The 23875-nt window shown below is 38.2% G+C and overlaps 1 protein-coding gene across 1 annotated transcript in view; it reads right to left on the bottom strand.

The window, feature by feature from the left end:
- Positions 1-2495: 2495 nt before the first annotated feature.
- The window catches only part of SNX30 (sorting nexin family member 30), a 37001-nt gene continuing 15621 nt past the window's right edge, over positions 2496-23875 (bottom strand). The window contains exons 2-9 of the mRNA XM_081316263.1: positions 20154-20342; positions 18861-18971; positions 17190-17348; positions 16380-16575; positions 15532-15731; positions 10255-10341; positions 5941-6093; positions 2496-4715 (exon numbers count right to left, since the gene is read on the bottom strand). Of these exons, the coding sequence (XP_081172389.1) occupies positions 4656-4715; positions 5941-6093; positions 10255-10341; positions 15532-15731; positions 16380-16575; positions 17190-17348; positions 18861-18971; positions 20154-20342 (1155 nt within the window). The 3' untranslated portion in view covers positions 2496-4655. The remainder of the gene's footprint in view (positions 4716-5940; positions 6094-10254; positions 10342-15531; positions 15732-16379; positions 16576-17189; positions 17349-18860; positions 18972-20153; positions 20343-23875) is intronic.

The raw sequence follows: 23875 nt of genomic DNA on the forward strand, positions 1-23875 counted from the left end.
ACCTCCAAGGTCCCTTCCAGATTCTATTCTATTCTATTCTATCTATTCTATTCTATTCTATTCTATTCTATTCTATTCTATTCTATTCTATTCTATTCTATTCTATTCTATTCTATTCTATTCTATTCTAAATTCTCAAGCCAGCCAAATGATTTATTATATAATAAAAATGAAAATGATTTGTATTTTTCACTTTAAATACCTTACTGAAAAATTAAAAGGCATATACAAGTTTTCAAATTTTTTTGTGGTGATCCAAAGTCCTATTTTGGTATACACTTTCACGAGACTTTTGGGTGTAACATTTTAGCAAAGGGCTCTGCTTTATACAGCTCACGAAGTCTAAATCTGGCATTGGTTAAATATACAAGAATTTTATTTCAAAGTCTTCATGTGCTGGTTATGGAAGTGAGGTGGTAGCAACTTTTGAATGTGTTGGAGAGATTGTCTACTGAGACAGGACCCAGCCTGACAACCAGGTATGCAGATTTGTCCTAGTGCAAGCCAACATATAGCCTCAGATGTTACATGTAGTTAAAAAAAAGGCCATCAGCGTTATGCAGACACAGAGAATTACATTGATTACAAGAAAAACTGTATGACATTATTATCATTTCTTTAGAAAGTAATTGACATGTTTTTTTTCTTAGCAATATATTGGTCATTTCTCTAATTATAGAGTTTGCAAGCTGACACAAAAACAAAAGGCTTGCTTAAAACCCCAGAAGTAAATATGTTCCATCATCTGTTATGTGGTAAGGTACTAATCCCTTGCGAGTTAACAAATCTACTGCCAAGTTTTAATTGCTAATATTTCTTTCATAAAAATATCAAGTCTGATCTACAAGCATGCATGTAGGAAACACAGAAGCCATAGCCTGGGTTAGAAAGAATAAATAGGGTCTCAGAAGAAAAAGACCATTTCTCAGCCAAACAGTTATAATTAACAAATATAATAAGCACTTATAATTGATCAAGATGATCAGTTAGAAAAGAAGTTTTATATCAATGTGGTTATTATTTGCAGAAATATTAGAAAAATGTTTGTATTTGTTATTTATCCAAATAATAAGAATTGTATTAATTCAAGGATGGCAAAAGAGAACATTTTTGGAAGAAGAGAACATCAAGCAAAGCTGTTATGTGGACTACAGAATTATAGAAACTAATTGTTATTGTTTTTTTAAATATAAACCCAGACAACACGATGTTTACCAAATGTTAAGGTGATTATGTAAAAAAAAAACAACCAGATTTTTTTTTAAAAAAGAAAATAAACATTTTAATGGGGAAAAATAAGCACTTATAATTGTATAAGTTGACATTTAAAATAAAAACTTTTGGCTATAAATTGAAAACTTTTATAACTGCTGAAAAAAAGTTAGTTCTCCCCCTAGTGGTCAATCATCGACATTAGGATTCAATTTGATTTTAGGATAACAAATACAGGGCTGGCAATTGTGATACATCTGTGAAGCAATGGAGTGGGGGCAAGATGGAGTAAGCAAGAGTATTTGCCTTATTTTTGTTTGGTCCATTTAGCCCCCAAATTGGCTCCTACTGTATTCATTCAAATGAGTGAGCAGGCCACAGCAGAAAAAAACCCACAGCTTGTCTATTCTAATTAGAGCAAAATGAACTAATATGTAAGAAAATCTGCTTATGTAATTTAAAAATACAAGCAGTTGGAATAAGAGAAGCTGCTAAATTCTAACACTAATGAGTTAAGAAAAAGAAAACATGGCAGGAAGAAGTATGACTTTTTCCCAGCAATGAAAATGAATGGAGTTTTCTAATACAATTAAATTGCGCTACCCATATAGGTAAAGGTAAAGGTTCCCCCGCACATGTGTGCTAGTCGTTTCCGACTCTAGGGGCCGGTGCTCATCTCCGTTTCAAAGCCGAAGAGCCAGCGCTTGTCCGAGGACGTCTCCGTGGTCATGTGGCCGGCATGACTAGATGCCAAAGGCGCACGGAACACTGTTACCTTCCCACTGTAGTGGTTCCTATTTTTCTACTTGCATTTTTTACGTGCTTTCGAACTGCTAGGTTGGCAGAAGCTGGGACGAGTAACAGGCGCTCACTCTGTTACGCGGCACTCGGGATTCGACCCGCCAAACTGCTGACCTTCTGATCGACAAGCTTAACAATAGCACCTCTTCTCTATGGTGCTTTTGTGGGTGTTGGAACAGACAATTCCCCTTTTTCTTTTCCTCTTTCGTTCTCCTTTTCTTTTACAAACAAGCAAGGATTTTATGGCAATATCTATTATCTGAACCCTAACCCTTTCAATCTGGTGGTCACTGCTTAATCATATACTTATGTAAATCTAATCGTCTAAACTTAGAGCAGGTGAAAATTCCTTACCTAAGCAAATATCACATTTGAGATGCTCCACCAGAAATGTGCCTGAATTAACATACAAAAAAAAATACATTTTAAGTTACTGATTTTAATTTAGACTCAAGTATCACAGCTTCTAAACACTGCCATGATTTCAGAAGTTCATTTCCCAGAAATTCTCCTGACACAGATTTTCAATTTTCCTTCAAGTTAACAAAGAGATTTGTATCCAAACAATTAAAACTTGAGAAAAATGTAACTGAAGCTCAAGAATGCTTTGTGAATTTTATGTGGCTGGCATTCCAATAGTTTTAAATACTCTGCGATCGTACATAAGATGAACAGAAAAATGCTAGTTAAACAGTGTTATAGCTGTTACAGAGCAATGCTGACAAAACTATGTTACTCTGTTTAGCAATCAACCATCAAAATGTTTCAAAGTATTTTAAAGCATTATTTAAGCTACTTGGTGGAGCAGTGGGCTAATTCCTCCTTAAGTAAGACCAGCTGCCTGCAATTAGTGCAGGTTCGAGTCCCACCAGGCTCAAGGTTGACTCAGCCTTCCATCCTTCCGAGGTAGGTAAAATGAGGACCCAGATTGTTGGGGGCAATTAAGCTGACTTTGTAATAATGCCGCTTGAGGGGGCCCAAAAGCCCTAATAAGCAGGCATATACATAGAATGAAGGCTATTGCTAAGCACATTGTGCTTTAGATTGTAAGCTGCCCTGAGTCTTCGGAGAAGGGCAGGATATAAATGGGATTTTAAAAAATTACTTTTCATTAACATGATTATGTACTATGCAGATCTGTAACTTTTTATCAGCCCAACCAACCATAGCAGCCAAATTGCTTGAGGACAGGAAATGTAGCCTAACCGGTCTGGAGAACAATACACCGAAGAAGGCAGAAAGTTTTCAGAGATTAGAGTTCCCATTATTTTGTCCATGTAAGGTTCTAGTTCACTAATGTTGTACACGAATAAATTCAGATTTAATTCAATATGTTGTAGGGATGTGGGTTTTTTTTTTTGCAATTGAGCAAAACATTACTTTCAAATCTTACCCTTCTGGGCTTTTATGGCTATTGTATTAAAAAAAAATCCAAGGTGTTCTTATAAAATAAATGAAGCAAGAAACCTTAAGATTAAGGCTCCATTTTGGTTGTACTTTTCTCTTTCAAAGGTACAATGACCACAGAATGCCCCAAAATAAATATCTACTGAACTAAAACACACACACACACACACACAAAACCAAGAACAAAGACAATATCAAAAGCACTTGAAAAGCTGAGCTGATCCATTTAGTAGGGAAAAGGAGTAGCTTCTGTCCAGATTCCTTAAATGTGTCAATTTATTTCAGAACCGATCAGTAAAAAACAAAACCTGTAGTTATAGCTACTATGTGCTTGTTTAAATACCTTTTACTAATTTATTTGAAGTTGATTCCCACAGTAAAAAGCAAGGTTAGGTGACAAGAAGAAGTTTGGCATGAGCTGAGCCATGACATAAAGAGCTTATCGCACACATAAACCAAACGTTTTGAGAAATCAAGAATTTACCTGGCTTTTCATTATTTTTTAAAGGAAAAAAAACACAAACCATAAGCAATACTGGATACCAACCTTGGGAATCATATACGTTTCTTTCCTCTACCATCCCAAAGTTGAAGTCAGAGTGTGCACCATATCCATAGGTTAGATTAGAAACATTTCACAAATATTCTATACATTTCCAATATATTACATGGAGACCATAACAACTCCTGTTTCTACATTAAATTAAATATTTCCCATTCTGCATGAAAAGCTCACATTAAAGAGATGCTACAGAATCCAGCAGGTGTCTTACATCAATCATATCCCCTTTCTAAATATATATCAAGGGAGGCAAAATCAGGACGGTATCAAAGATGGAACTCCTGTTGTTTCACAATCAACATACTTTATCCTGACCGATTTTTTAAAAAAAAGGAAGGGCAAGTTGGCACCTTGCATTTAAGAGTCTTTATTTTTATTATGATTTTAGTGTTCCATTCATCAATTTCATTTAATATAAAGTGGTCCAAGAGAAAAAGTGCTCTTGTTTTAACTTCCATCATCCAAAGTTCACATAGTAAGAATGTTCAAGATGGTTTGCTTAAAAAGTGGCAAAAAAATGTACAGTTCAGAATTAGCACACTTGGTGTTCCTCCAGGAGAAAAAAAAAATATTTCATCAAGATGTATAATCTTCAGTATAATTAGTGGTAGTGATTCTGGGCATTTGGTCAATGTCTGTGATTCAGGGGAAAAATTCAGAAAAAAGCTGCAACTTATTTGGTCTCGGTCTTATCTTGCAACAGTGGTATAATAGACTCCCACACCGTAAGGCACTATTTGAATGAAAGAAACAGATACAACAATTAATTAACAATGCCAGTCTAAATCAAATAAGTCACAAGGACTGATCTTATAATAATGTCATTTAACGCTTAAGTGGCCTTAAATAATACAATTTGTGGATTAAACAATTTTATCAATATCTGCATTTCCAATACAGCAGCTGCACAGGGACAATTTTACGATATGATCAATGAAATTGATAATAACCCTTTATTCTATTAAATAATAGGCTATTCTACACCTTGTAGATCAGGCATGTCAAACTCACGACATCACGTGTGATGTATTGCGACTTTTTCCCCATTGCTGGGAATGGGGTGGGCGCAGTTTCGGCATGATGCATCTGACCCACGGGCCGGCAGTTTGACATGCCTGTTGTAGATTGTCTTTCTATCACCTTCCAGATGCACTGGATCTTAAATTTTCAAGATTTCCCACCTATCAAAGTTCACATACTTTTGCCACACACTAGATAGGTAGGTAGGTAGGTAGGTCGGTAGGTAGATAGATAGGATGGATAACCTTTATTGTCATTTTTATTGTGGGTAGTAGCACACTATTGCTCTGAAAGTTTTGATACTTTCTAAGATCCTATTTTAAACGCAGTGGATTTTAAGTCCAACACTGTCCATTCCAGCTGCTTGAGTCCTAAATTGTCTCTGCCATTTTAAAAAGAATATATACTTTGACAGCAGCAAAGCATGCCGTGATATCTGAGCTGTGAAGTTCTTCAAGGAAACTTAAGTATTAAAATTTTCTGAAAGCAAAACAAAGAAACAGATTGGGCAGCACACCAGTGCCAATATTGACTGGCAGATTTTAATCATTTAACGTACACACGTGTCTTTTTGAACAGTGTAACTCTGCAAGGTCCTAACCAAAATAGATTTAATGGTGGCCTTGCAAATAGCCTTCCCAGAATTTGCAGCCAATCTGGCCCATGATATGCAAGGTCAACCTATGCTATGGGCCGTCACTTACTGGTAAACTGCAAGTGTAATTCCCTGCTCTATCTGTGTGGACAGGATTCAGCCTCATCAGTGGCAGTATAAAACAGCTAAAGCTTTAACAAGATTAGTGCACCCAGGAAGAAAGAGAGCGCAATTCTAAAGCTTATTACATCAGCTTTATACTCAATGGGCATCAGCAAGTTAATCAGTAAAATTACATTCAACTGCTTTGCTGCATCTTTTAGTGGCAAATTTAGAGCATTACCTTCTCATAATATTGGATGTTTTTATCTGCCATTCCCATCAGCAACTGCCTAAAATCTTGCCGCTTGTTGTTCTGCCATCTGTCCATGTCAGCCTTCAGGTCAGCATTAAAGCACTCTACCCGGTCTTGACACTTTTCAACATCTGTGGGCACCTGGAAAACAGAAACAAAGCAGTGCTGTGGAAATAGGTTCTGAAAGCTTTTTAGACATAAAGAGATGCCTCTGAGAAGCATCAGAAATACCTTCCAATTTTTCACAGGTACCTCGATTAATGATTGCTGCAGAGTTCCTAAAGCTCCACTTATTCTTGAACTGATTGCCAGTTATATATAATGGCCAAGTACGAAGTATGAATGAGAGTTCTGTATACTAAGGAGGTTTTTATTTCTTACCTAGGCAAATGTCAGGATAGTCTAAGTCAGGGGTAGGCAACCTTGGCTCTTTTATGACTGGTGGACTTCAACTCCCAGAATTCCTGAGCCAGCATGGCTCAGCTTGGAAACCTCTCCCTTTCCCCTTAGCATGGCTGGCTCAGGAATTCTGGGAGTTGACGTTCACGAGTCATAAAAGAGCCAAGGTTGCCTACCCCTAGTCTAAGTTAAGGATAATGTACCAGACAAGGTATTGGATTTTAACCAAGGTTGCATGGATATAAATTTCTCAGCACAGATCTAAAGAATATTGGGTAGCAGGATCCAATCTGAGTCGGTCACCGGGACAAGAGTCTTTGCTTTCTGAGCTTTTGGACTGGTGCTGGAGCCCATTTTCAGTGAACATCTCTCTAGAAGAGTGTGTGTGTTATTTATAGTGTTCGTTGTAAGTGGCTTTTTAGATGTTGATTGGGGTATGTTGATGGCTGGCTTTTAAGTCCTTTGGGTATATATTATATTGGGTAGCTTTACTGAATTTTTCTTTCAACATGAGATTGTTCAGGGAACAAAATGGAGTTACTCCTGCATGTTGCCCTGGGAGAGATTTTAAAGCTATTGCACACAGAATTTGGTATGTTAAATCCAGTGAAACTTACTCCCAAGCAAGGAGTTAATACTTCCTCCACAAAATAGTACTGATTTTTTTTAAAAAAGCCTGTAGATTCTTGCACAAGAACAAATACAGGCAGTCCTTGACTTACAACAGTTTGTTTAGGGACCGTTTGAAATTGCAACGGTACTGGAAAAAGTGACTTACAACCATTTTCCACACTTATGATCACTGGAGCATCCCCATGGACACGTGATTTACATTTGGATGCTTGACAGTTGGTTCATATTTACGACGGTTGCGGTGTCCCACGGTCATGCGATCCCCTTTTGCGACCTTCTGATAAGCAAAGTCAATGGGGAAGCCAGATTCAATTAACACCCGTGTAACTAATTTCACAACTGCACTGATTCACTTAACAAATGTAGCAAGAAAAGTCGTAAAATGAGGCAAAACTCACTTAATAAATTTCTCAGGAACATAAATTTTAGGCTCAATTGTGATTATAAGTTTTGAGAACTACCTGTAGCAACAAAACAAACACACAACAGTTATCAAGAATAAACTGAAGGAAATATATTATAAATAAAATCAATGACTCATCTCATTGTGACTCACAATGCCTCAACTATTTATAGAAGCTACTTCTATCAGGACAAAGTTTTATAATTAAATCAGATAGTACTAATTATAATTAGTTGAGATGCTATACTCAGGGCTTTTTTTCTCATAGAACGCTGAGAACAGCGTTTCGGAACCTTTTTTTTGCCAAAAGAAAAAAAAAACACCTCCCTCTGAAAGCCTATTGCAGGACTAGGCAATCTTGGCCCTTTTTTATGACTCGTGGACTTCAACTCCCAGAAATCCTGAGCCAGCCATGCTGAGGGGAAAGGGAGAGGTTTCCAAGCTGAGCCATGCTGGCTCAGGAATTCTGGGAGTTGAAGTTCTTGAGTCATAAAAGAGCCTGCACTAGAGGAGGACATTAAAATTATTTACAGGGTTACTTCTTTAGGAACTAAACTTTTAGAATCTAAAACAGCTAATTGAAAAAAGCCAACAGGAAAGAACCTCACATTTTTCATCTGCTAGTGTTTTTTGGAAGGTAAAATTAGATAACAAAATAATCTATTTCCTATGTTAACATCTCTGCAATGATGATTTCATAAAGTTAACAGGAAAGAAATGAGAAACATTCTCAGTAATATGTCTAATTTAGCTGATGCTAGGAAAAAAAGTATCTTTTGTACATACTCTTGAAAACTATTTTGAATCTAACCATCTATTACAACTAAACCACTTTAAATTAAACAATTCTTAAGAATGAAATATTCTTAATTTTGACTTTACTTTTACTGTTTGGACTGTTGTGTGTTTTGAAAAATAGATTATTTAGAGTCTAGTTATGTTGCACTTCAGTCTTTAAATAATTAACCTAGTATATACATAACAATGTATGATGTTTTCCATGGTGAGCTTAACATCAATAACATTTATTAAAAAGGCTAAAATAATTTCTGGTGGTATTATCTGTACATTAAAATTTTGGACAAGCACTGGTCATGTATCCTAGCAAAAGATGTTACATATGTGCATAAGCATAGTCAGTAGCATATGCCTTTTTACAAATATCAAACATGCAAAGAAACAAAACTAAGTCCAAAATATCTGTATTACATCCAGAAATGCCAACTTTGCAACCAATATTTCTCATCCATAACCATGGCACCCTAAGGATACCTGCATACATGCAAATGCTTCTTTGGAATCAGTAACACAGCAGGGATTGCTTTTTCCTTCCAGTAACATATACCTAAAACCAGTTTATTGCATTTGGCAATTGTAGTAAAAAAAATCTCATTGTCAACCAATATAATTCATTTAATTTGAAATCAAGTGAAAAATTGATTTAAATTATTTTATTAAAACAAATTAATGGCAATTCTTTTATAAGAAGTTGCCTCAAACAAAATGAGTTTGACATGCCTGCTCTAGATAGTTGAATGCTCCAAAATAAATTCTAGACCAGGCCTGCACATGCAGCTTACCAAGCACCCTTGGACAGAGCACAGACTTTTTTTTAAAAAAAGTAATAAAATCACCACCACTGCCCTGAAAGTCATGTTGCCCTGAAAGTCATGTTGCTTCCATGGCTTATCATGACCACGAACTCCAACACTGTAGATGCTCCTCTAGTCACCAAATCATTGATTAGCCCACCAGCATTCCTTTGCAGACCACAAAGATTTTTAATTTATCAGTGTGGGCCTTTCCCTTCTACAAGTTGCACAAATCTCTTCTAGTTTTTCCTCTTGCCTTTCCAAGTTAACTCCTTGTTCTGTCATTGAGCAAGAATTGAGTTTGTAGGTAAGCATATTATCATTTGATGCATATTTAACATATGTTCTACCTTTATTTACTGATTATATAATATTTGTATGCAATCCACATGGCGAGGTTTGGGGCAACTTACAATATTTTTAAAATCATAAGATTAAAACATAAAAGCAGGGCTTTTTTTCTCATAAAATGCTCAGAATGGCATTCTGGAACCCTTTTTTGCACACATAGCTTTTTGCACAAGCTATGTATGCTACTCCCTCTATTGGCTTTCGAAAACCAATGGGAATTGCTGCTGAGTGTGCCAAAAGACTTGGCCGGCAAACGTTGCACTGGCAAGTTGTCTGCAGCGAAGGCGAGTTGGCAGGAACTTTGCATCTCTCCCTGCTGCCCAACTACACCATATCAACTAGGTAAGTAAGAGAGGACAAGGAGTGGGAGGTGGGTTCTGCGGAGTCCATGTGCACTCCTTCCTTGTGCTCATCTGTGTCAGCCAGGCTGCTGGCCTACCTGGTGCTGGACCTGCGCCACCATCGCCTTGCCCTGCATGCCTAAGTGGCCACCCTGCATCGCCTGGCCCACACCACCTCCTCCACCCGCCACGCTCAGCCCTGCCATATAAAGCGGGCTCCGCTGCTCCCACAGCACCAGCCGCGCTGGCTCCGGCCCCGGGGGGGCAGCCCGCCGCCAACACCCCTCGCACCCGTGACTGCAGCAGCGCCCCCCCCCCACCTGCCAAGATGAGAGTTCTGGCACCTTTTTTTTTTTTAGAAAAAAAGCACTGGCTATACTTCATAAGAATTCTTTCTTATTTTCAAAATAACTTCCTTCACTAACCTCACCCACATCCTTAGTCGCAGTTCAATAGTGTTGGTATTTAATTGAAACAAGACCCTACTACCCAATGAATAGAAAAGGTTATTGGAAACCTTCAGTAAAATAAGCTATTGAACAGACTCCTCATTCAATTTAAAAGCTTCTCTCTCAGAGCAAACCTTGGGACGGTCTTCTCTCTTGAGGACCACAGCTTCTAGTTTGGCTTCATATTCTGCTTGAACTTGATCTCTTTTCTTCAACACATTCTAAGAGGGGAGAAGAGAGAAAGAAATGCTACGATTAATTAAAGAAATTGTAAAAATCAATAAGTCTCTCGTTGTACTATAGGTAGTCCTGTAGTTCGTTTAATGACTGTTTGAAGTTGCAACACTGAAAAAATGTGACTTAAGACGGTTTTCACACAACCAGCCCAAAAGGGAACAAAACAACCCAAGTACCTCTCCACCAGCAATCAGCACCCAGATCAGCGTAGATTAACTCCAAGGTTAACTTCTGATCAACAATCAAGTAAACAATACCCCAATCAAGAAACTGCCTAAAAGTTAACAGTAAACAGCCCAACCAAAGAATCTCTTAAGACCACCCCCACCAACACAGACAGGACAAGTCAGCAGCATATAAACTGACAGCAAACCACGCTCCTTACTAGCATTGATGATGTTACCTAGTTTGGGTACGAAAAGTCTACAAGGAAACAAGCAAGCTTAGAGAGTGGTAAGTCAAAGACTGTCTGTACATTTTTCTAGATCTCGTTTTCTGCACTGTGATGACAAACACAATACATCTGAAACCACCGTGATTCAGAAAAAATAACGCAGGTATTCCTCAGCTTACAAGCATTCGTTTAGTGACCAAAGTTACAATGGTACTAAAAAAAAAGTGACTTATGACCTTTTTGACACGACCATTGCAACATCCCCATGGTCACATGACCAAAATTCAGATGCTTGGCAACTGGCGTGTATTTATGACGGTTGCAGTGTCCCAGGATTCTTTGATCACCATTTGTGATCTTCCGACAAGCGAAGTCAATGGAGAAGTCAGATTCACTTAACAACTGTCTCGCTTAGCAACAGAAAAATTGGGACTCGGTTGTGGTTGTAAGTTGAGGACTCCCTGCAAGGCCATGAGGAGGAGGAGGAGGAAGGAAAAGAGAATAAATCACCTTCTTTTATTTTATAACAGAAGATCACATCTGTTCCATGCAGTTTTGAGAAACAAAGGTGTGATCAACAGCAGACAAGTAATGTCACCGAATCTCGAATGACCTTAATGAATGCTGCTTTTGCATAGGCTAAAATCTAAACTGATAGGTGGACGTAGCCCCCTGTCCTGGTTCCCCACCGTATGCTATGCTTGGCCCTCACTCCTAATTTCCTGAAATTCATCCAGATATCCTAGAAAGTTGGCATTGCAAGTCTTTGATTCAGGCCTCTGCTTTATTTAAAAAAATACTGAGAACTAATGCAAGTTTCCTCTTTTTTCACATTCTGCAACACTCCAATACAGTTTGAAAATACAGGGTTTTTTTTTCTTTATAAAAGATGGGGAGCAGAGGGTTCTTCAAAAATAGCATCCGTCAGCCTCCCCACCAGTTAGTTTTTTTTAAACAAAGATCCCCTTATTTGTTATTATTAATAAGTGTACAACTCTTTTGCTTTTGCATACATATTTTATTTATTCATCCATCCATCCATATATTATTCCACTCTTATGCCTAGAGTCAGTGCATCATCACTTCAGCAATATATGAACTACAATCTTCATCACTTAAGTGGACCAAGTCTAAGACTGAAGGTTGTCAAAGGACAAAAAATACAGAGAACAGATGCAATATTCACAGCTCAGTCTCCCTCGCCATTTAAGCCTGATGTGTGCAGATCAATGTATAAATAAGGCTTGGTCATATCAGCGTTAATACTTCCTTCCATCAGCAATCATTAACAATGTAAATGCCTCAGATTGCCTTAACGCATTCATCTTCCGTTTACCCAACCAGGAAAATCACACCGAAATATGGCAGGCAGCTTGTGATGGATGCGTAGCCAATAAATGCACAAACTCAGGAAATCTATTTCCTTTATTTACATCTATCTTCTTCCTCACTTACATCTTAAAATGTTATTTGGGGGCCTTTTTACAAATATATATTCGGCGAGATGGCTTGCAGAGTTGAAAGAAATCAGCTTGAACAGAATTAAGTTAAGAGTGCAATTTAGGCCAAGGATTTTCAGCTATTTGTCATAGTACAGGTGCTCCTCAGCTGACAGCCGAGTAATTGGAACCAGAACTCCCATTAAATTAAATTTCCATTGTAAAGCATGACATCATGTGACCACTTAAGTGACCATAATTCTGGCAGTCCCAGTTGTCACCATCCCAGCCTGGTCCCTCCCAGACCCAAGCACAGTAAAATAAGGAACTGCATTCTCTTTAGTTCCCCTGCCCCTCTCTCCTCCATGTCTGCTCTTTTGGGGCTGGCAGAAGTGACCAAATGGCCAAAGAGGTGGGTAAAGAAAATTGAAGCACCCCTGCAGTTTGTTCTGTCCCAGCCTACCTACGTCTTTGTTACTTCACAAAGACAAACCCCTCTTTTAACAAGTGGGCTGGAAAACCAACCCCTTTTATTTGAGTTACAGACCTGATAATTGTCCCAAAAGCAAAACGGAGCACGAATCAAACAGGAAATAGTTCACAGGCAAAGCAAACAAAACATGAGCCCTTGAAACTGGAATCCTTTGCAAACGGTTGCCTTCAGCAACCAGCACCACCCACACCTTCCCTTTTTATTATGCAACCCCAAGGCGTGGCTTCTCAATGCCTTCTCCTCCTCCCCTGGAGCCGCCCCATTGCCTCCCTCTGTCCTGCTCTTGTAACCTGTCAGCGTTTGCAAGCGTCTATGTCTTCCAGCTGTGCGTCCTCAAAATCTGACTTAGCTTCCCAGCACATCTGAGTCTTATCCTGAGCACAAGAGGAGAGGCCAGGTTCTTCATCAGATTGTACATCGGGGGGCTCATCAGAGCCTTCCTCCGACTCTGATGGCTCCCCAAGCCCCTTCTCCTCCTCCTCTGATTCCCCGGACTCAGCTGCCAGGATCATGGGCTGGAATGGAATCACAACACAGTCACAAAGTCCTGGCAGGCAGCCAAGAGCCAGAATTTTGATCAAGTGACCATCGGAGTGCGGCAACAGCCATAAATTCAAAGACCAGGCATAACTATCATTTGTTCAGTGCCATCATAACTTTGAACGGTGGCCAAACAAATGGTTAACTGACTATCTGTAAATACAAAAGTCATTCAGGTCAAATTATGTAACCACATAACCCAGTAGCAGCAGCAGCAGCTTGCAGTGTTCTCATAAGACTTTATCGCTAAATTTTATTTTTTTTAAAAAATGAAGGTGCCAGGGGTTGAAAGCCCAAGTCCCCAGCATGCAAAAGATGTGCTGTACTGCTTATCGAGCTCCCTTTCAAAAAAAAAAAAAGAAAAGTCTTAGAAGTTAGCTACATGCTAGCTATTCCTTTTCAGTTTAAATGAGGGTAGGAGAAAGCAAGTTGGGTCATTCTTTAGCCAAGATGACTAATCAAAACAAAACAAGTAGTATATTCTGCCCAAACCTGGGCATTTTATAGCTCCCGGGCCACATCCAGTCCTTCGACTGTCCCTGTCTAGCCCACGTGAGGTCTATCAGAAATTAGAAAATAAAATGCAAATAAGTGTGACGTGGCGGAGGAAGAAGAAGCTGAGTGCAACTCCTTTGGTTGGCTGGTGAAAGGAAGCTTTTTGTCAAGTTTCCGACGCATGGGCTTTTCAAGTGACTCTGAGGCATTGTTTACCTTAAAAGTCCTTTATTAGCCTAATACACCGGCAAATGCTTGCTCGAAGGAAGCTGGAATCTGAAATCTCCATCCCTTGCACAATATAATTAAGCACAATTCTCCACCTTTCTAATTTTGTCATTAATCATATTCTCCAATTAATTTAAAGAATCAGCTTTCCTTCCGTTAGAAGAACCGCCAAAGTCTTATCTTCTTTAGAGAGACAAATGGCCTTCAGAGTGCATTCCTACTCTTCCCTCCCACCAATTTTAAACTAAAACAATACACAAGTCTTAAAGCAATAGACAAGTTTAACATATGAAATAGCATCTCATGTCAAGCAATAACATTCGATGTTAGCAGCCTTGACACTTTTCTGCGCTTGCGGCAAAAGAGTGGTGAGGCAAAGCTCCATCCTCCGTCAACACGAGGTGGCAGCAGAATTAAGTTCAGCCTATTGGTTCAGCCCTCCACAAAATCCTAGCTTGTAAGGCAGCCCCTTGGGAAAAATTAAATCGCCCACCCCTGTATTATGTTGTGTTTTATTGCTAAAAAAAAGATATCAACTTTTTTTCTTTTAAAATTAAGCCTGGAGAGATTGCAGATTTCTGAAACAAAACAGTTGCAGTTTCTCAAGACAGAGCCGAGGACAACAGAGTGCATTTGCCCATCGAGAGTATTTCAAATGTTTTAAATCTCCTCTAGCACAAACAATATTAATATTTGAAAACTAACTCCTTACCTAATGTCCAAACATTCCATTGGGGACTGTTTGTACTAACTCTGCCCAGCTGGTTCTGTCTCATTGCAAGAGTTCTTATTGCTCTGCTTTTTTCAAAAAACAAAACAAAAACGCAACAGCAGTCAGCGTGAAGACCACACAACCTGGCCCTTTTGTAGTTCCCACAATCTACACATGGTTAAGTCATATACCAGAAACACACAAGTGGATTACATTTAAACAGCAAGCCCTCTATTGTGGTTAGTCGTGAAATCTAAATATAGGATGGATATGCAGCAAGCAAGATTTTAGCTCTCCATTCTGATGGGAACAACCCACATGTATATATGTATATATTTTGAAGACAGGGATTTTAAGAGAAAAAACACATTATACATTGCAAAAGTCCTATGTCACGCGTGAACCACAGTTAGCCAAAACTGAGAGATGCCACATGGGATAAGAGCCAGACCTGAACTGTTCCAAGATTTGAAGAATAAAACCATGAATTACATTCCAGGCTCAAAGTTTCAAATAACTCTGCTTAACTATAAATGTCACTAAACTGAGAGCAAATCACATCAGGTAATAGAAAAAAGGAAATTTGCTCTAGAAAAGAACATATTTCTGAAAATAGCTCTGACGGTGGAAATTATTATTAATCAAAAGCCAGTTTACATCTATGCCAGCAATAAGAGTTTGCCTTCATTTTTCCGATAGTTTGTATTCTTTGAGGCAGAAACACATAGTTTCAAGGATGCTAAAGTAGAGTTTTTTAATTAAGATATGTAAAATTTCAAGTGATGGGACAGAGAGTTACCTTTCCTGTAAAGGAAAGATTTGGAGAGCTATTCAAGGCACGTACAGAAATCTGTCTTGCAATCCTCACATTACCTTCATGGAATCTGAATATAGGATATATTCTCGTAAAACAGGCAGAAAGTCTTCAGTCATATCTTCGCTCAATTCCTCAAGGGCTGTGCAACAATTTCCAATGCAGGCTGATACTCCTTCAAGAGGTTCAGACACCTCTGTTTCTAGCGCGCTCCAGGTTGAATAAACAGGACCGTATTCTCGTAGTTCCACTAAATATTCTGCAGCAGATAAAAACGAGGGACAGAAAATTGTGTGCTTCAAGATTATGAGAACTTTTTTTTTTTTTTAAAAAAAATCAAATTCAATTTTGAGAGGAAATATTCACATTTGGCAAGACACTGAGCAAATCAGAAACTATTCACACTTGGGGAAAACTTTGGAGAAAAACAGTATCATAAGAAGCAAAATAAGGAGAAGAGATACATAGGAATTTAGCGATTTAAAAACTATGCCCAACATGTCTTTCCAAAATCTTTTCTCTCTCTCTCTCTCTCTAAATATATATATATATATATATATATATATATATATGTATATGTATATGTATATGTATATGTATATGTATATGTATATGTATATGTATATGTATATGTATATGTGTGTATGTATGTGTGTGTGTGTATATATACACACACACATACACATTATACATACACACACACACACACACGTTTTCAAGAAACAAATTGTGAAAGATGTATGCATTCATCCTCTCTTGGATGTAGATTTGTTGTGCTGCATAAGGAGCTGTGCAAAAAGGTTTTGGAAAGACACGTTGGGCATAGTTTTTAAATACACACACACACACACACACACACACACACACACACACAAAAGTTACAAGGGAAACTATAAATCCTACTTACCCACTTCCTCTTTGATTATCCGCTGTGCTATTCTATCAATAGTTCCTAGCTTCAGCGAAAACGTGTCTAGATAGTCACCCATGGCAGCAAACTCCAACGGTCGACTTCTTAATTTGTAGCTTCCTGTGACATATTTTACCGATTCCCCCATCTTAGTAAGCAAAGCCATTCCTTGTTTTTTGTAAGCATTAAGATCCTGGTATTGAGAGAATGGTTAATAAATTTACAGTTCTGCTCAAAGTATCCACCCTCATAGAACTGTCTGATCAAGAAACAGTCACGTTCATCCCACTGAATTTGTTATTGTTAAACTGTGGACTATATGGGTGATTTTAAAAGTAGAAAATCCTTAGCAATACCTAAGTGACTATTTTTAAAGCAGTGAAGACATCAAAGTGAAGCAACTAAGAAAAGAAGGGTATTCTTGGCTACTGAAAAATTCAGTTGTGTTTATTTTGTTTATTTATTTTATTTATTGTATCTCTAAACACTACAAGCTCTATACCAGGGGTATCAAACTGCCGGCCTCAGGGCCGGACGTGTCATCTGGAAGCCGCACCCACCTCATTGCCAGCAATGGCAAAACTGTCCCGATACGTTGCACGACGTCATGTGACATTGCAAGTCTGACATGTCTGCTCTATACTAAAAGACAATACCCAACACCTACCAGAATCTAAAGCTAGCATTTATGAATTAAAGAAATGTGCACTTATGTTGCTGCAAGGAAATGTTCATATTCTAAGGGCCTGCACCTCTAATTACAAGTTTTGAAAATCAGAAATTCTGCGTGGGTTCAAATTCACTTACTTTGGCTGTAAGAAATACATGAAAATGTTCATTGAAAGAAAGTACTGGATGGTCCGCAATCCTTTTTAAGAACTTATCCAAGGCCTTTCTCCTCGTCTCAACAAATTCTTCTGAAAAACGGTCAACAACGCCTTTGACTACAAATTTTTCTGGAAGAGGCTGGGGAGGGGAGAAAGAAAGTTACAGGAAACAAAATTCATAGGGATGTGTGTATGCATGCATATATGTATATGCACACGTGTGCTTGTGTGTGTACGGTAATTTTTGCATTAATATCTAGATAATTGTGGGGGAATTAAAATCTACCTTGGAACCCAACATCTCTCCTTGAGGTTCAGGATACACCTGTTCTGTAGCAGAACCAGTTTTTCCCTTGGTCCCAACCCAGAATGAGTCAGACACTTTACAACTTCTTTGAATTTGTCTGAACTCAGACTTTCAGGCCAATTAACCAGACAATACTTCCTCCCCACAGCCCGCCTTGTCCTTCTGTTTTATCTCAAAGACATCTGGCTGCTTTAAGAACACTTTATTCCCCGCAGAACAGTAAGAGAAGTTGTGACTTAGTCATCATGGCCCGCTGTTAGTTGCCAGCTTATCATTGCAATCTCCGAGTTAACAATAAAATGAAGTTAAGGCTGCACTGCTAACCCTGTAAGATCACGTCAACTGCAAATTATTTTCCATTTCTGAATATTAATATTGTTGTTTATGAGGAATACCATTTTGCCACTAGGACTCCCCAAACATGCATTTTAAATCTCACAAGTGGCAATTTTCAGTCACCTTCAAGTTGTTAATGTCAGGGAGTAGAAGATGAATTAAAATGCATGTTAAAAATCCCAAAGATCCCAGCAGACAAAGTGAATCTAATAGACCAACCCACTTTATAAAAAAGAAAGTGCTATTAGATAAAATGATTTGAAAGTGAGTGTAAAATTTAATACAGGTAGTTGACGTACAACCACAATTGAGTCTCAAATTTCTGTTGCCAAGTGAGAAAGTTGTTAAGTAAATTTTTCCCAATTTTACAACCTTTCTTGCCACAGTTGCTAAATGAATCACTGCAGTTGTCAAGTTAGTGATGTGGTTGTTAAGTGAATCTGGTTTCCCCATTGACTTGGCTTGTCAGAAGGTCATAAAGCGTGATCAGATGACCCTGGGACACGGCAATCATAAATGTGAGTCAGTGTCTAAGCATCTGAATTTTGAACATATGACCGTGGGGATGCTGCAATGGTGGTAAAAGTGGAAAAGGTTCATAAGTCACTTTTTCAGTGCCACTGTAATGTCTAACAGTCACTAAACAAATGGTTATAAGTGGAGGACTACCTGTAGTACATCAACCACAAGCAAAGACTTGTTTTTATGAACTGCACGTTCATAAAAACGTGCAGTTTCAAGAAGTCCAGTGAGATTCTGGAATTTAAATCTAAATCAATTATTAGAAAGCTATAAATCAAATTTTATACAATTCAAACTCTGAATCTTAAGTTCAACGGAAAATGTTCAGTGTAGAATTGACATCTTGATACCGCCTGAATCCATTTTTTCCTCCATTCAGTTGTGCCCAATTCTCAGGGATCGTATGGACTAATAATAATGGGAAATGAACACTGTTTTTGTTGTGTTTTTTTTTAAGTGTGCTGGTGACTTCGACTTACTACCTACAGGAATGAGATGAGTTGGCTGAGATTCCTCCAGTTTATTCCTGAGCCAATCAAAATCCTGGTATCTTCGGCGCATTGAATACTCTGGCAAGTCAAACTCAGCTCGAGTGGTCTGGAAGAAAAGAATAAACATCAAAAGTGGTAAGAGAACAAGAAAGTCTAGTGCACGAAAGTTAATGTTCTGCACTTCTTAAATAAAATACATTCTTTCTGAATGCTGCAAAGTTTGTTTTTAATTCCTTTTGCAAACCGTGCAGCATTTCACAAGCTGAGTCACTCAAGCAACTGAAGAAAACCAAACCAATTCTGAATCTTCCCTTCTCAGGCAACTTGCAGAGATACAGTGTTATGATAGTTTTCGGGTTTATGGTCCTACTAGGATTTGCACAAAAGACAGGAGAAAAAGGTGTAGAGAGAGAAAAGTTTGAATTTTGGCAAGAGCAAATTTGTGGGCAAAGATTATTTACACTTATGCAATGTGTCTGTACGACATTTATGCAAAATTCTACTCTTCTGATTTTAAAATGAATTTCTTTCTGTCACAAATCCAAAATCAAGTTGTTGTCTCATCTATAGATACAAGCCATGCCTATATGTCTTTTTCGAGTTAAGCTCAGCTCCTGGTGGTTGCACACACACACACTTATCTCGTTTACTTGGATGTGATACACAAGTGTTTTCTTCTAGGATAGTGTTTTATTGTACTTTTCATGTAGCCACAGTTCTGAAATTTCCAGAAGGAAAAATCCTCAAAGAATGCCAAGGACATAATACGGTGGTGTCCACGCAAACCATTTTATTTTTACCTAAATAATCTTACTTCCCTGTCCTTTTCCCCATTCATTTTTTTGTCCTTTTTTTTAAAGACTATAAGCACAGGGAAAGGTACCGTGGTCTCCAATGGGTTGGGGCCAAGATTGTCGTTCTTATTTGAAACTGGGTAGGTCTGTAGAAGCCTTTCCGTTATTGATGTTCAAAACACGCAACTAACCCCAATTAGACATGGAAAGTATTTTAGATCTTAACCAAACGAAGGAAACAAAATGTGCCGTAAGGAGCTCTTGCCTGCTTCCAACGGGCAGATTATTTTATTTTCTTCTACAAGAAGAAAGCAATCAATTCTGACTTGACAAATTTGACAAATACTCTTAGAACAAGAGGAAACAAACTTTCAGAATGCACGGGAATCCAACTGCTACTAAGCATTTCAAGGGACCGCGAAACAGAATAAAGTTGTTTTTAATAAAAAATAAATAAATAAGATTCCCAAACAGGGCAACTCATCTTGTGGTACCTTAGTTGTGACGCGGTAAGTGATGTAAGTCTCCATCGTACAGACATGCTTTTTGGGATCATCAACTGTGACAAAGAGGTCCCTCATCTCCCCGTCCAAGTCATCATCCAGCTGCAGTCTATTAAGAAGCGAGGAGGAAGAGGCTGGACTAGAAGTATCTACAGGAGTACCATTGGGCAAACTCAGATCCTGGAGGAAGACACAACAATCAGGTGTGGGAAAGAGACAAAAACCAGTTCCTGAAGTTCAGCCACCGAGATGAACCAGCAGAGAGATCCACACGTTGGATCCGAACGGATATTCATTTGTTGAGAATGTTAGTATAATCTGATAATAATATTTAGTATTAAGATTTTATACAGACTTTCAAGTGTTTGATGCTTTATGTTATCTTGTGATTTTGATCTCAGGGTAGGCAACCATTATCTTTACTAGTAGCAGAATGAGGCCAATTCTTTTCCAACCCACTGTTCTCCCTTCCTAATCCAAAAAGTCAACTTTCAAAGGATCGTTTGCTAGTTTCCTCCATTCTCTTCTGCCAGCTACATATGTGCTTATTTGTTTTCTGTTCCTCTAGTCTTTAAGATAAGAGTTCAATTACTAATGCCAATATTTCCCTAATAACTTTAGAGAAATGGATTACAGCCAAAACCTTCAGCTAAGGAATTTCCTTCTAAAGCCAATATATTCTACATTCTCCAACTCCTCCAGAGGCTGGAAGGGCTATTTCTGCAGCAGTCTCTGCAAAAGAGGATGGTTGCCTTCTAGCTAAGAATTTTTTTCTTGCTGCTTCCAGCATTTGGGGATCCTCCTCATGTTCAGTTCGAGACCTCTGGAAATTCTGAGATTTGTAAATCAACCAAAAACAAACAAACCCCATCACCACTGGATTAAGAAAGGAATATTTATGATCCTCTGCAGAGATATGCAAAATTCACCCATTCAGGAAAAGAGATTTTTCCATAGAAAAATTCATTCCCCCTCTAGACCATGCTGAGCCTCCTTTGGATACCATTTTAAAGGCATTTCAATGATTTCCAAAAATTAATCCTTTTGAGTCTGAACCATACCCACAACAGCATGGTGGAAGAGGTTTGGCATGGCCCAAAGAGGAAATGGAACGTTCTGTTCTCAAACTCATGAGCTTTTTACCACCGTGGACTTTGATTCTCTTTTGTTTTTCTTGTAACAATTTAAAAATGACCTTTTCGTTTCCGAAAGCTCTGTCTGTACATAAAGGTAAAATATGTTTAACACTCCTAAGATTTTCATAAACTCAAACGACGTAGCTTTTCTGGCAGTGACACATTAGTGGTTTACCACGGTTTTCTCTCTGATATTTTTTTCCCCACTTTCCAATTTAGCCCACAGCCCTGGCATTTTTAAAAGGACCAGTGGAATCCTTTTAATGCATAAACATTTTTGTTTCGTTTTGTTTTTCCACCTTCCAGTGCAAATTGCAGAATTGCATATGGATTAAAAAAAATATGAAATGAAAAGCAAAGACAATTCTTCGCTTTTGTTGCTTCTTTATTAAATAAATTGAAAGTAAATCTTATTCATCAGAGATTACATGTTATTGTCAATTTTGCTTAACTGTCACGTTTTTAAAACAACAGAGGCTCAGGGCTGCAGATGAGATAAAACAAACATCCGGAAGGAAAAAGTTTCTACCCCATCATGATACTTACAGTCTGCTTTATATTACAAAGAAGATGAAATCCAGATACCGCAGTATATATAAAGTATATCCTAAATGTTTATATTGGACGCATTGTCCAAATACTACTGTACAGAATTGTTGCCATAGCAAAAGCATCAGGACAAGAAGCAACGGATGGAAACTAGCCAAGGAGAGAAGCAACCTAGAACGAAGGAGAAACTTCCTGACAGTTAGAACCATTAACCAGTGGAACAACCTGCCTCCAGAAGTGGTGAATGCTCCAACACTGGAAGATTTTAAGAGGAGACTGGACAGCCATTTGTCTGAAATGGTATAGGGTTTCCTGCCTGAGCAGGGGGTTGGACTAGATGACCTCCAAGGTCCCTTCCAACTTACTTACATCATCATCATCATCATTATTATTATTATTAAATGACCTTCGCTCATTTTGCCGGGACCTGAAAACTTGGCTCTTCGATCTGTTTGGTCCAGACTGTGGGGTTGTTAATTTAACTGGATTTTAGATTTACTCTTGGGGCTTGAATTTAATTTGTTTTATTTGTTTTTAATTTTTTGTATTCATGGTTTTAACTGCCCTGTAAACCGCCCTGAATCCTACGGGAATAGAGCGGTATACAAATCCAATAAAATAAATAAATAAATAAATAATAATAATAATAATAATAATAATAATAATAATAATAATAATAATAATAATAATAATAATAATAATAATAATAATAATAATAATAATAATTATTATTATTATTATTATTATTATTATTATTATTATTATTATTATTACTGGCTTACAAGAATTTCAAGATCTGCAGAATGACAAGAGCTAAGACGACTTCGGGACAAAAGTAGCTACTCAGGAATTAAGATTGACTTCAAAAGGGAAAGGGTTCCTCATGAATTAAGAGCAATATACGAAATACTGCCTAAATAGAGCTAAGGCTGTTTAGAAGTACTAATTATAAGGAAGTGGTCCCCAATCTTTGCTTGGCGGACCGGTTTGGGGGGGTGGGGGTGGGAGAACTGGGCCACATGAGCTGCAAAGGTTGGGGCAGCTCGACTTGTGCAAGTTGAGCTGCGTGTGCAAGCATGCTGGCCCACCGCTCATGCAAGTCGAGCTGCACACTCAGGAGTAGGCGCTGGTCCACCACTCGCGCAGCCCAGTTCCAAATAGGCCACAGCCCAGCAATGGGGACCCTGCTGTAAGGTATGGACTTCAATGGTAGCCAAATGAGAACTAAGTGTTTGTGACAGGAATGAAATATTGGCGATGTGGAAACAACCATCTCTGAAGATGACGTGGCATGTGTCACCCGAATAAGAGTATCCCCTACTGCGATATGCATTATACAGTCGATTTTTTCTTTCAGAATTTTTTTTCCTGGCTCTTTGGAATAATGAGTATCTTTGCTTGTAAAAAAAATAACCCTCTTCCTTAGGTAATAATATTACTAATATTTTAGACAGTTACATTGAAGCAACCTTTTCTATTTTTATTTATTTATTTATTTATTTTAATTCCATTTATATCCTGCCCTTCTCCGAAGACTCAGGGCGGCTTACAAACTTAGCAATAGCCTTCATTCTATGTATATGCCTGCTTATTAGGGCTTTCACACACACCCCAAGCGGCATTATTACAAAGTCAGCTTAATTGCCCCCAACAATCTGGGTCCTCATTTTATCTACCTCGGAAGGATGGAAGGCTGAGTCAACCTTGAATTTTTGCCAGTTGTTTTCTGAACTGCTTTAAGTTACTTATGCAAACCATATTTTTGTCTTGCCACATAAAAAGCGTGTAGCTAATCTGGTGAATACACGCTCCAGACAGGTAAAGAAAAGCTAAAGGGGACTGAAGACCTAGGGACAGGCAAAGGAAAGATCTTCTAGATCAGAGCTTTTCAACCTTTTCACCCATTTTAGGATATGGCCACATCCGAGTACCACCAGTCGCCTAGCAAGGTGTCAAAAACTTGATGACGCAAAAATAAAAAAGGAAAAAAGTGATGAAGTACAGGTAGTCCTCGACTTACAATGGTTC

Source organism: Vipera berus, assembly GCF_964194415.1.
Source record: "Vipera berus genome assembly, chromosome: 2".
Taxonomy (NCBI): domain Eukaryota; kingdom Metazoa; phylum Chordata; class Lepidosauria; order Squamata; family Viperidae; genus Vipera; species Vipera berus.